Raw genomic sequence first — 13,381 nt, 5'->3', positions numbered from 1 at the left:
TTGGGTTGGATAAGGTCTCCCAATATAAATGGGTCGAGTCAAGCAAAAAGGTTCTTGAGAAAGAACTTCAGGAAAGTATATTAGCTGGATGTGACACATTGACAAATTAGCAGATGAAATAATTATAATAGTATTATTTATATGATCAATTTACAAATGTTGAATCCAAGATAACTGGACTTTTTGGATTCTGTTGAAAGCGTCTGCAGTTTTGGATTCAACACAAAAGTTCAAGTCGCCTTCAGTTCAACTTTTGAGGATTGCAACGACCTGGATGACTGACTACACGGAATATAATAGATCTCGACATGAACATAACACACAACTGTATTGGGGTAAACAGTTCCTTTTTTGTCTCCTAGGGCGCCAAAGACATAAAAAATCCAGAGAGGTTTGATCCTGGATGGAAGCGGAGTGGTGCGGTTGCTGCGGTTCAGGGCTTACAATCAGAACGTCTGGAGACATTTGTGAACCCAGATGTAATTTGATCCTCGACGTTCTCTTGACTCTGATCAGTCAGGACAGGTCAGATCTGCTGACTCAGCTATTTTTATGAGTGTCACATGTCAGACTGGATGGAACTTTTGAATTTTTCTCTTACAGAGCGATTCCCCCATCTGGTACTAGAAACGATTAGTCCTCTTCACCGATTTGCTCGAAAGTGGGCCAACTGTTGCCCGGCGAGCGTGTTGCAGACAAGGCTTTAGAGAAATTGAATGCGCGAGTGAAAGACATATCTGTCCCACGCTGAGTGCTAAATTCTCTATGGTCCTTTGTTCCCCCTGGCCTAGCAGGAAGCCAAACACTCATGGGACTCATTTGGCTCTGTATTTTTAGACAGAAACACAGTTACTTTTCCTGGCCCAACTGAGTCAATATTGCCCGCTTTAAACGGAGTGAAATTCAGTCCACAGTACATTTAGACTGTCTTCGGCACATATGTTACACATGTCAAGCAATATATATAGTGAGCGAAGTCGAAACCACCTCCCTTGTGCCGGCGCTAGACAAAAACAACACTCGGAGGACAGAGATCTATTTTTTCACCTACATTTTCCATGATTGATTGGCAATCATCCTTCAGCTCTTTCATCCAGAGCAACTTTTTAGTTGCGCTTTGACATATTTGATAATAAGTGATTATATTTCCATACAGGTGCCGAGGTCACCGATAGGATTTTGACAGCGGTTTGTGCCACTGCTGCTGTTGGTGTGGTTTGTCCGTAATGGGAGTGAAAGCAAGCAGTGATCCATGTTTAACAAGGAGAACTCCCACTATGACCACAGTTTCCTCTGAGAAACGGCTGTGTGGTTACGTGCTAAAGTCTAAAGTCAACAAGCCACACACAAGCGCTCCGCCGCCTTAGTCGTCATTGCATACTCGGCGTGGTCATATCACGCTGTTGAGGGTCATTCGTCTCTCGTATTTGTTCCCGGTTGTTAATTCGTCATCATAGTAAGGACTGTGTTGTAAAAATAACAAAAACACGGATGGATCAAAGACGAGAATGACGGACAGAAGACGAGACCGCTGTCAGGGTTGAACTATCCCGATTTGGATGAGCCTGAAATGTGTCATGGAGAAGTCATACATGATTGATTGGGAGAGGAAAAGAAATGGAACAACTGAGGTTTCCAAACTTTGTTTTGGATTTAGAATGAACCGTTGGACTTGATGTGTAGGCTTTGCGCACCGGACTATAAGGCGCACCATTAATGCATCATGTCAGATTTTTAATCCAAATCAAATCATTCTCCATTTTATCTTTTTTACTTCAACTTCAGATGCAACAAATTACTTTATAATCACAAAATAATGATCCATAGTCTTTTTGATTCATGATTCATAGTCTTCAGCGGGCCACTTATGATTGATTTCATGACACAATGCTTTGGGCCAGTTTAAATTTAGGAATTTGGTCCATATATAAGGCGCACCGGACTATAAGGCGCACTGTCGGCTTTTGAGAAAATTTTAGGTTTTTAGGTGCGCCTTATAGTCCGGAAAATACGGTACATGAAAAGCCAAGAAAAAAAAAAGTAAAACAGTTTTTCAAGACTTTCGAGGCATATTTTTTTTTGCAGAAACTGAAACTGTACAATCTCAGGAACGGGCATACCCAAAAATGTCCTGGAATTGTGACTACTGTTTACATCAGGCTTATTACATACTTTCCCCCCGCCGGTGTTTTACTGTGTGAGCTTTTTTTTTTTTTTTACGAGCCAATATAGCGAACGGCTGGATTGCATTAAATTTCTTTACTGCAGGAAAAACAAAGCCGTTTAGTGAGCAGTAAGTTAACTTCTTGAATCCTGCCAGTCACACATGCCAATAGTTGGACTGACTGAGCTACATCAAGCGTCCAGGTGTTTTCTTCAGTCTGACTACGTAAACGAGAGCAAGATGACCTTAGCGGGGATGATGTACATGCTGCACACACATCCTGCTCTGCCCCGTTCTGTTTCCTGCAGACTGATGTCATGGAGGTGATATGAGCTCGGGCCTCGATGGAGAAGGTGATTTATATGTTATCGCCATTCCAGCTCAGTCAGGGGAGTTTATCATTGACCTTGACCTTTCTACCGTGACCATCTGCGATCTATAGGATGTCATAGTGATAGTTGCGTGTCGCACTTCCAGGAAACGGCCGATGTCAGAGTGAAATGTATTAACGCGTCACAATTCAGGTGAGGAAACAGCTATGCGATTTTTTCTTTTATCTTTCATTAAAATCGACAATTTATAGTCCCCAAGCAGATGCTGTTGAGGCATTTGATATTCATAGTTGAAAGGGGTCACAAAAACTCGGTTGAAAAAGGGTGACGGGTTGTTCCCGTGTCTCGGAGTTTAACATATGTTAAGACTTTCAAGTCCAAGCTGGAAAGGGAAAGATGGACTGCGGCTGCACTGACAAAGAGTTCACAGGTAGACTTACAGACGAAAAAAAAACTGAAGTAATAACTGATGACTTTATACTAAGCCTCTGAGACTGAAGACTTCCAGTCCAAGTGTCCACACGACTCAATATTTAAACCATTAATTGAAATAAATCCTCTGGGAACTTAAATAATGGCAATAAAGTCATTCTCGGGTTTGATGCAGTAAAAAAAAAAAATTAGGAACTTTGAAGTCACTAAATATTTTGCACAGGGGTGCAACCAAATGACATATTTGGAAGCACCAAGGCTAAAAACGCGTAAATGTTGGTCTGGTGCCTTGCGATGACTATTGAGCGCTCATAATGATGTGGTAATGGGTCAGATCATTCACCGTAACAACCTTAGTTATGTTTTATATGGCACCCCAATGGAATGTGAAAACCATTATATTTAAGGTCATCACTAATCGACAATAAATGAAAATAAAAGACCGAGTTGCGATCCTGACCAATTTATTATCGCCGTGGTTATTGCGTTTCAATCTTTTATGCAAATGTTTGCTCTTCCCCGGTGTTTGTCTAATTCTTTTTCCAAACTGTTTTTATATTCTACAATGGCGCCACTTGACAAGTGAGGTCAATAAAAAGGGTGCTGCTGACATAAAAAGTCAAACCTGATCCAAGGCAGACTTATTTAGTACCTGATACCCTCGCTAGTAGGACCAAACTGGAAGGAAAGTAGCTGCACACATGGGAAGGAATTTACTCCCTGGGCATTTAGGTAAGAAAAAAAAAAAGATATTTTTGAAGTAACGTCAGTCCTCCCTACTCCTTAATCCAAATACCGAGACTGGGCAATGGTGTTGTCTCACTATCTCGCTCCATGACTTCATGTTACTCGTGCTTTCTTGGCTTTGGAGCAACGAAACATCAATCAGATATAAGAAACGTCAATTTATCTCAAAGATTGCTGAAAGGTGCAGGAAGAGAATTAAATGTTGGCAGATATTCCATCTGTCATGTTAAGAGCATGTTAAAACCGCGTCTAATAATTAGCTTAAGCTGCATGCTGGGAAATGGTGAATTCCGGAAGAGGGGAAATGTCTCATCTCGGAGCCTAACCGCACTTCTTAGTAGTTAGTCAGCTTTTGCGGAGTTATCAAGAGGGGGAACAGTCACATTGAGGGCACGCGTGACTCAGCAACACTTTTTTCCCTTTGGCCCACAACTGTGAGTCAGGAAGCAGAAATACTCAAGAACAAAGAGGAATAGACACGGCAACTGTGCGATCTTCACCGAGGAGCAATTAGATTTATTATGGCTCGAAGATAACCATTTTGGATACATGAGATGATTCTATCAAACAGCTGCCAAAACTCAGATTGATCACAGATACCACAAACATGACCGCAGTGAAGCCGGGAAGACACTTCAACTTTGGCAAACACTCAATGGGCCCTATTTTCATTTTTTTAGTGGATGGAGTTTCCTTTAATTTGGCATTTTTGTAAAAAAATGGGCGTCTGCGCCGTTGTGGGATAAAACACAGTCCACTGACTTGATTCCCTGCGAATCGAAATAGGAATTTTTCCAAAATCTATTTGACGAATGCCTGCTGTAAACAACAATAAACTATTAACATTTTCCCAGAAAGCATTTGTTTGAAAAATAGCTCAACATCCCAGATAAATAATACGTTCGTATCCATGATCGAACGATTAATCAACCCAAAAGGTTATTTCTAAGGAGACGGAACTTAAAACAGTCACACGCATATAAGCCAAGAAACTATTAGGCCTGTCTGATTAGCAGTCTTTGGAGAATTAACTGAAACGACATATTCATCGGGGCAATTACAAGTTGGACGGGTTGCAGTTATTCGAAAATCGGGAAGAAAAACGGCAAATGTCAAACACTAAGAAAATATAATTGCCCCAAGGCTATTTTCATAGAAAATAGTCCGTTTGATACTTGCGTCTAGTAAACCGTATTAAGTTTCCACAGCTTAGGGCTTTACCTTAATACCTCAAGTATGGAAGCAAATTCTTATCGGTCTTGACATTTGTTTTACAACGAGTATATCAAAGATTAGGAGTTGAATCGACTCATCTGGAAGGATTTATTGCTCATGTAAACACGGGCATGTAATTAAACTGCGGCTGTTTGTCCAAGAAAGTTAAAAAATGTTGTAATCTAGTGGGTCATATCTTTTTTTTTTTTTTTTAGCCGGCCTCCCCGTATGACCGTTAAGGTACTTTAAACAAACTACTCTGGGGATTTTTGAATTTCAGATAAATTATTTGGCCTGTTGATTGAGGTTGTCTTGCGACAGGTGAGGGAGGGGGGGGGCTGGATTACTTACGCAGAACGGACTGGTTGCCTGGTGGTCGCAGGTCTCGGGGTCTGGACCTTAGTGCTTTCTTGGCGTCTTCGTGGTTGGTCTCTGTGGAAAGGGTTGCTGCCCGGCTGCACGCGCCTCAGAGACCCTCTGTCGTGGATGTACACCTGCTCGGGGGCCACTTCCTCACAACGGGACCCCTGGAAACCTGAGCGGCACACGCAGGTATGCGGCCGGCTGCAGGAGCCGCGGTTCTGGCAGGGCGGCTGGCAGTCGGCTGAAGAGAAAACACAGATTGAGTTTTTTTTTTTAGAACTTATTGCCTGTCCTCAGTTGTTGCCGTTAGCTTAGCTTTTATGTAGCATTGGGGAAGCTGTCATGTTCAATTCGGGTCATATTAAGTGAACACAAAAAAAAATAATCTAAAAATATCTGACACTTCGCAGACATTACGTACAAGTGCAGCTTTTATTTAAAAAACAAACCTCACCTCGATGATAAACGGCCGCATAATATTTATTAAACGTCGGCGAATACATTGTACCGAGGGTCACGTCGCGGTCATGGAAAAACAATCTGTGTCAGTGGGCCGACCCACTTCCACATCCTCCCGTCGCACGACAGCTACTTCAAGCCTCAAAATCCCGGCGGCATGCCATTTATGTAAACAGTCTCTCCATTTTGTGACACATAGCTTTTTAATAGAGGATGCTCGAAGGGGATTTACGACATTGTCCTTTTAACGGTAAATCAGGTCGCAAAGTAAAGAGCGGCACTCTGTCAACACGCCGATGGAATGCTATTGACATAGACGCTGTGAACACGAAACACGAGCACAGCTTCTGGATTTGAGACAGGCCCCCTCTTACGTGAAATGTACTTATCCAAACTAAAAGTCTGTGTTTCGGTTTCCTCGCCATGAATGGTAATCGGAAGAGCAGCCCTATTATGCGGGAGTCACGGTGTGACGTGAGGACAAAAGCTAACAAAGTGAGGATTGAATATCGCACTCTCTCGAGTTTTGCGGCGGATTCATATCAAACATTTAACGACTGTTGGGAAAAGTCAGACTGGTTTTTTCGCTGATGAGTCGTACACCTACATAGGGCGGTGCGGCTCGGTTGTGGTGATGGGAATTTTCCATCATGGGATTAAATGGGAATGCCCTGACTCTGTCTGGCACGGAGGTCGATACATCATCCAGATTGTATGGCTTGGCTATGTGCCAGCTTCATGTCAAGTTTTGAGGAGGAACACAGAAGCCAAAGTGACGTTCTGGAGATCCCCAACCATATTTTTGGTGATGTGTGAAAGGCCAGTTTTCTAGTAACAACATTGTCACAGAAACTCCAACAATGACTCGGGTATTGCGCCCCACATGAAGCTTCTCGGCGTTGATGCCCGTCTTCGGCGGGCTTTGCCTCTGGCCCGGTGAGCGCATTGTCACAGTAATTGCTGTCGTGCAGATTTGTCTTGCACATCATTAAAACTAATTGCCTAGCATTCCAACCATTTCACAAATACGAACAGCCAGCGTCATAAAAACAGAATCTGTCGGAAATAAATGAGAAGAAATGGCAGACATTCCTAACATTCGCCTTTAATGATTAGGGAAGGCGGTGTGGCCAAGTTTTGGGTGATTGTGTCCAAATCCGGTCATCTGAAAAGACGATTAAGATTGGTGTTGGCAGATTGGGACAGCCCAAACAAACATGCTGATGCGGCCAAATTAGCAATAAAACACACAATAATATGGACTTTCCACTCAGACTATAATTATTTGTCGTAAATAAATAATTTTCAGACAGACTAAGTGGGTGTAGTTTTCTTTTCACCAGAAATCTTCTTGGCTAGACTCCAATAGAAAAAAAAAATAGATGGACGAACCTCCCGTGAAGACAACCCGCAGAACCTGATACGTCCCATGAAGCAAGCCAAGTGTTAATTTATAAAAAAATATATATATTCTATTGAGAATTTCATAAAACGATTTTGCTAATGATTTCAAGTGAGCGTTAATCTCTTTCCAACATTTGACTTCCACATGGTTGCCGGTCCAGTGCTATGCCTGCCAGAACCTGACGTCGCTGTCCGCAAGCAAAACGGCATCGACTTTAAAGCTTCTCTATTGTTCTAATATAAAACAGACGGGAGCATGACAAATGATCATGTATTTTCTCTTTGCGGTAAATCTTACACGGCTCGCGTTTCAGCGGATTAGAGCGCCTCCGTCGCATACTATGCGCATTTCGGGAATCAAGTCTTTCGGTCTAATACGGAAGCTGGAGCTTTTAATTCTCCACACCACCCTCGGCTCATTGGGGGATTTTGCTAACCTACAGTCGACCCATGACTCTGTGTACGTTCAGATTGATGGTAGTCAAACCCACCACGCCTGTTATGTATTCATTTTTCCCATAGCTGACATTTTGTCATTGACAACAAACTATTTATAATTTCCAGTTCGCCTTAATTCAGAAGTATTCAAACACAATAAATGGATGAGGGAAGTGATTGAATGCCAGATGGGAGGAGGCATTTTGGGAAGAATTTTAAACAATGTCTGTGGGATATTACAATTTATGAAAGGGCAAAGTGGAGTTTAATCTTTGTAAATTTTAATTTTTTTAATTTTTCAAATTTATTACCCGAGATTTTTTATTCTACACATGAGACTGTTTTCAGGCTTCAGAACAATAGAAAATTCCATCTATGATTTTTCTTTTTTTTATGACAAGAGACTCCTAACTGAGGGAGGCATTAATTCATCCCAAGTGGAGTGTTTAAATATAATTACAGGCACAATGGTAAAATCCCCTACTCCAATATAAAAAAAAAATCCTCAGTGATGATCATCTGAGGATGCACAAAAAATAAACAACCCCCTCAAAAAAAGACAATTACATCCAATACAGATATTTGAGTATTCCTTCTTTTGGCTCCATTTTCAACGATGGTAGCAATTAAAGAAACATGTGGCGCAAGTGGAGGCTTCAAACAGGCCAAGCAGCTGGAGTGGCGAAAGCAGCACTCCTGCTTTTGGGGAAGACAAAGTGAGAACAGGTTGTCCGGCTTCAATGTTAATGATAGTTTTGGGGAAGGATGGCGTGTGTATGGATTACAGGCTCTGCCTAATGGCTCATAACTCTCCACGAGGCTGCCACAGGGGAGTGTGAACTCGCCCCCCCCCCTCTCCCTCGACACATATAAAAGCCAAGGAGGGGTTTGTGGCTGTCTGCAGAACTCTAATTTTACCCTCCGTTCAGTTAAATCACAAACTAAAAGGCATTTTAAAAAGCTCCTCCTGTTCTTGTAAAACATAAGGCTGCCACTCATGTGTAATGACGCCTTTGAAAACAAACTTCTTTCATGCTTCTTGGTTGTTGTGGATGCAACGAAATGGATTCCACCACTGTACGGTTCACGTCAGTTCATATTTTGAAGTTCTGAGGATTTTTCGTGTCGCAAGGAATTTTTGAACAACATTTGCGACCTTGGATGAACCCTGATGTGTATTCTCAAGGATTAAAGAAAATGTCGAAAATAATGAATTTGTAGCAAAATTAAATGGGTCTAATTTTTGTCGTGTCCTACATAAAATAAATGAATTAATTAAAATTAAACAGAAAATTAAAAAAAACATTAGAAATCACACAGATGGCTGGACAAAATTAACAATACAAAATCAAGAAGCAAAAATTGGGATAAATTGCACACATTTAGAAAAATGGGAAACAAATAGCACATATGGTAGAATTCACTTTTTGGGCAAATCACTTAGTAGTTTTTGTCACAATCCTGCCAACTAACAAAGCAACAACAACAAAAACGATGTGACAAGTACATTTCACATTCTTGTCCCGTAATCTACAGTTAACTGTTGAAATGCGACTCATTTGCTGGCTTTTGTTTGATTTTCTTTAGCTTCTCACGGCCTCCAGCTGCACACATTTTATCAATGTAAATGACCAACATTGCAGCTCAAACATGTGTTGCTAGATAAATTCTTGCAAGGCAAACAAATAGAATAAAAAATTGCTCCAATACATGCTTGATTGTAAGTGATGAGTTAACCCCAATGTAGTCACTTCCTTTCTTTTACACTACATAAGCAGAAATAATATTTTTGGGGATATTGAAGCCGAGGATGATGGTTTGTTTCTATTAGCGCGCCAACATTTTTCAATGCACATTTAAAAGATTCGAAAACATTCACAGATGTATTGTATGTCCTTGATACTTGCCCAGCTGTTTCACACATGTTCAAGACAACAATGAGCATGTTCTGTTGCTTTCCAAATTCCAAAGGGAATTTGAGAAGTCTAAATTGTGTGTTACGATGCTTGTTAAATTATTTTATCAATCAACGCCAAACGGCTCGAAGGGGGGGAAAAGTGTCACGGCATCGGGCGTGATAAATGATGATGATTAACAACTGCGTTTTTTTTATTTAGACACATTAGAAAACATAGTTCATCCATGTAAAGAAACACGCAACGATTTATGTAACAATTTATGTTTGAAATGAAATGATTCATAGCTGGAGTGAGCAAAAGGCTTTTAAAAATGGGGCCCGGCGGAAAAAGTTGAAAGAAACTCTGAAACCTTCGATCGTGTTTCACTCACGGTCTAGTCAAGATCCTGACATCAGTTCTATATCAATGATGCAACTCGTCATCTGCACTCTGTAAGACCGGCGGTGGCTATAAATCGGTTCGGAATTGTTCGCCTTCCAGCTTGATACCATGTGAAATAAACTGAATTATGGTGCGAAGGGTTGAAAAGTGTACCTGGTGAAGAATCGGGTCAATAATTTAAATGACCTTCCTAGCATGCTAGCTAAGAAAGCTAGTTGGAGCAACACTGCTCAGCCAAACATTTTTTTAAAACTACCATTTAAATCTAAATGAAAAATTAGAAAACAACACAATAGCGTCACTTTCCTCTTGAAAAAAAAAATCATGCCAACCAAAACTAATTCCAAATTGACCTACAAGATCTAATTGAGGATTAGCCCATACAGACCCAAAACATGTCAGCAATTCAACTCTCATTTTAATTCCACCGCTAAGTAGCTTATGGTTTTGTAAACAGATTTATGTGGCCATTCTTCTCAATTCAAACCACTGTTGAACCCTGCACGCTTTATCGCTTTAGCATTTAGCTCGATGAAGCGTTATTTTGAAATAGCGCCTTTAATATTCTTACATTGACGCTAATTTTAACGGCCAGCTGCAGCTAACTGATGCGGAACAACTGGCGGGCTATGAATGGGTGAGGCTAAAATATGAGTCCCTCAGCTCGCTAACAAAAACTGCAGATGTGGATAAAGTGACAGTGGAGCTTTCTATACACTAAGTCCTCCTGACACCAAAACAACACATTACATTCATCTCATCCAATTTTAAGATGCACTCCAGCCAAGCCTGCACATGTCCTCACTTTACCCAACCAATGCATTTGCTTTTTGGCCACCACATTGAATTTTCTCAGTTCCACCAAACTGGAGAGAAAATAAATAGTAGGAGGAATGTTCTGTTCGGTCCTAATGGATCAAAGTAGCAATACGTTATTATTACGATCATTTGCAGACCAATGATCAGAATTTCGTCTCTGGACGAAGAGTATTTCATAAATAACGAGGTGGTCCAATTCCAGTCATATATTTGCTCTAAGCTCAACTAAATTGAACAATAAGGTTCTGTTAACCCACGACACCCAATCCGGTCTCTTAAGAAAATCCCGAAGCTGACACTTTTAATATTACAGTCCCTTCAGCGGGAATTTCCTTGACATAGCTCAACCCTGCTATGTTTTCATATTTCTCTCCCAGCCAACAAGTTTACCCCCTCAGAGTGAGAAGTTTGCTCCCGCTGCCAATGCATAATAAGGCACCTTAAAGCGAGGACAGTTGGATGATAACCATTTTTTCTTTTTTTATCTTTCCAGCCTAGGGGAGCAAAGTGTTGGCAGCTCGTCAGCCGAGGGGGCTTCACTTTGCTGATGATAGCGATGCCTTCGTGGTCCAGAGCTATTTTGGCAAATTTAAAGTACATACACTTTTGTTCGGACCACCGCAGCCTGACGTTAAACGTAATTAACGCCTCGCTAAGTGTGCCTTTAGCGGGAAATTGAGTCGGGGGGAAAAAAATTCAGGAAAGAAGGAAGTGGATCTAACTAGGAGGCTGCTGGGGCCAATCAGTTTGTTGTGTAATCTACTTGTTGGGTTATGTGAGAGAGAGAAAGCAGTAAACAAGTGACGATACTGTAGATCGAGCCTTGTAAACAAAGTTGGCTTGTAAAATGTAAAAATAAAAGTTCCCCAAAAACATGTGATTACAATGACACACATAAACCTGAAATGTAATTGAAAAAGTGTTTTTTTATCCACAGTGACAAAAAAAAAACTTTACAAAGTGGGAAGAGTTACAGCACAAAATTAGGAACACCTAATATGAGTTGTAGCAAAAACGCTGACTTTGCAAAGATATTGTGGCAAAGTATTAAAAAATAAATGTTTATTATTATGGTAGTTGGGCTTACGTTTGATGCAGCGGTTGGTTCCCGGTGCCACGGCCCAGCCGGAGCAGCATTGTTGACCGCCGCACACGTTCGGCCTGCACAGAGGGAAGCATGCTAAGACAAGATACCGACAGCTCATAAAGCGCTAACGATATGCGTGAGTATCTCCTCAGCCCTTCGCGTGACAAACCCGATCTGATTTCATGTTTTAGGTTCGGATCATTCTGACGGGGGTGGCCGATCGATAATGACACGACACCTTGGAGAATACGATTTAATAGAATTTAAAGCAATAAGACGAAAATCAGGGGAGGGTCGGGAAACTCGATCTGAGCGTGGATCCCTTTTACCCTCATGCGAGAGTCCACAGTCAAAACAAGTGAGGGGTTATTTGAACCTTGAAGGGATTATCCGAGACACACGGGACTTGAAAAGCATCCTGCATCCTTGATAAATAAATTATCGAGCAAATGAGATGTTTAAAGAAAGATTTTTGGGCTGGCATGGATGTGGGTCACTTCTCAAGACAAATGCATATCTGAGTCATGGAGATTTGGGAAAAGAGGACTCGGATTGACTTCTCGACCTCGCTTGGATTTGACTCATTAAACTGAGGCGCCACGGAGATAACATAGTAGTTGTTTAGGCCCTTTGGCAGCGCTCCTCCATTGACGTAAATCAAACACGCCAAAGTCATCAGTCAGCGCATACGAATTCCATCACATGATTTACTCACGGAATGGACATTTGGATAGCGCAGGTTGCGATAAATCAGCTTGTTAACACCTTGACGTTTGTTTACTAAGAGTGAGTAAAATCAAGGAGTCGTGTTTCGGTTTCACAAAACAGGAGTCGTGAGTCAGTGCGAAAGTGGAAAGGGGAGGGAGAAAAAAAAAAGCTGCAGGCGATCGTTTTGAATGGAAACGCATCCAGAAAAAAAGAAAAACATTGAGTCATGTGAAGTTGAATGAATCAACGTGTTCAAATTCACGATTCATTTATTACATCGTTGGCAGATTTAAAAAGATCTCTTTTAAATTAGCTGGATTGAGAAGCAAAATCCTGAAGCGGATCTTTTACTTCAGTGTGTGCAATTCAAGGGCAGCCATTCAAATCCCCCATCTGATCATTATGTAAACAACCCCCCCCCCCCTCCCCTCGCAGCATGGGCGAGTATCATGCTTTGTCCCTATGGAACAAACAGAACTGGATGCATGGAGGGTTCATTAGACAAAAAGAAAAGCGCTTTAATATGGAAACAAGCCATCTTCTTGGTGGAGAGTTTGATGGAGAAAGACAACAAGAAAAGGGACTCATTGGACAAAACAGGTGGTTCCGATTGCCCAACAGATTTTTTTTTTTGTCCTACAGGATACTAAATGTTGCCCCACATGTTGTGTTTAGGGGTATTCACTTTTTTTTTTCTCCCACACTCTGCTTTCTCAAAGAGAAGCTAGTAAGCAAGCCAGCTGCAGCGCACACCCACCACCAAGTGAAGCTGGAGGGGAGACGGCCAAACAGCAGCCAGAACACACACACTTGACTTCCTGCTTGTCCCAAAGTAGAGAAATTGCATGCTTTACCAAAAACATGTTCTCTTTAGTTGCGTTTGATCCCGTTTTTTTTTTTTTTTTAACAATAC

General features: G+C 41.4%; 1 protein-coding gene across 1 annotated transcript in view; it reads right to left on the bottom strand.

The window, feature by feature from the left end:
• The window catches only part of LOC119115982 (latent-transforming growth factor beta-binding protein 2-like), a 50,869-nt gene that overhangs the window by 36,259 nt on the left and 1,229 nt on the right, over positions 1-13,381 (bottom strand). Inside the window, exons 2-3 of the mRNA XM_037240977.1 lie at positions 11,761-11,834; positions 5,242-5,494 (exon numbers count right to left, since the gene is read on the bottom strand). Coding sequence (XP_037096872.1) covers positions 5,242-5,494; positions 11,761-11,834 — 327 coding nt within the window. The remainder of the gene's footprint in view (positions 1-5,241; positions 5,495-11,760; positions 11,835-13,381) is intronic.

This window comes from Syngnathus acus, chromosome 22 (genome assembly GCF_901709675.1).
Source record: "Syngnathus acus chromosome 22, fSynAcu1.2, whole genome shotgun sequence".
In the NCBI taxonomy this organism is placed as follows: Eukaryota; Metazoa; Chordata; class Actinopteri; order Syngnathiformes; family Syngnathidae; genus Syngnathus; species Syngnathus acus.
This window is presented reverse-complemented; position numbering and strand designations above follow the sequence as displayed.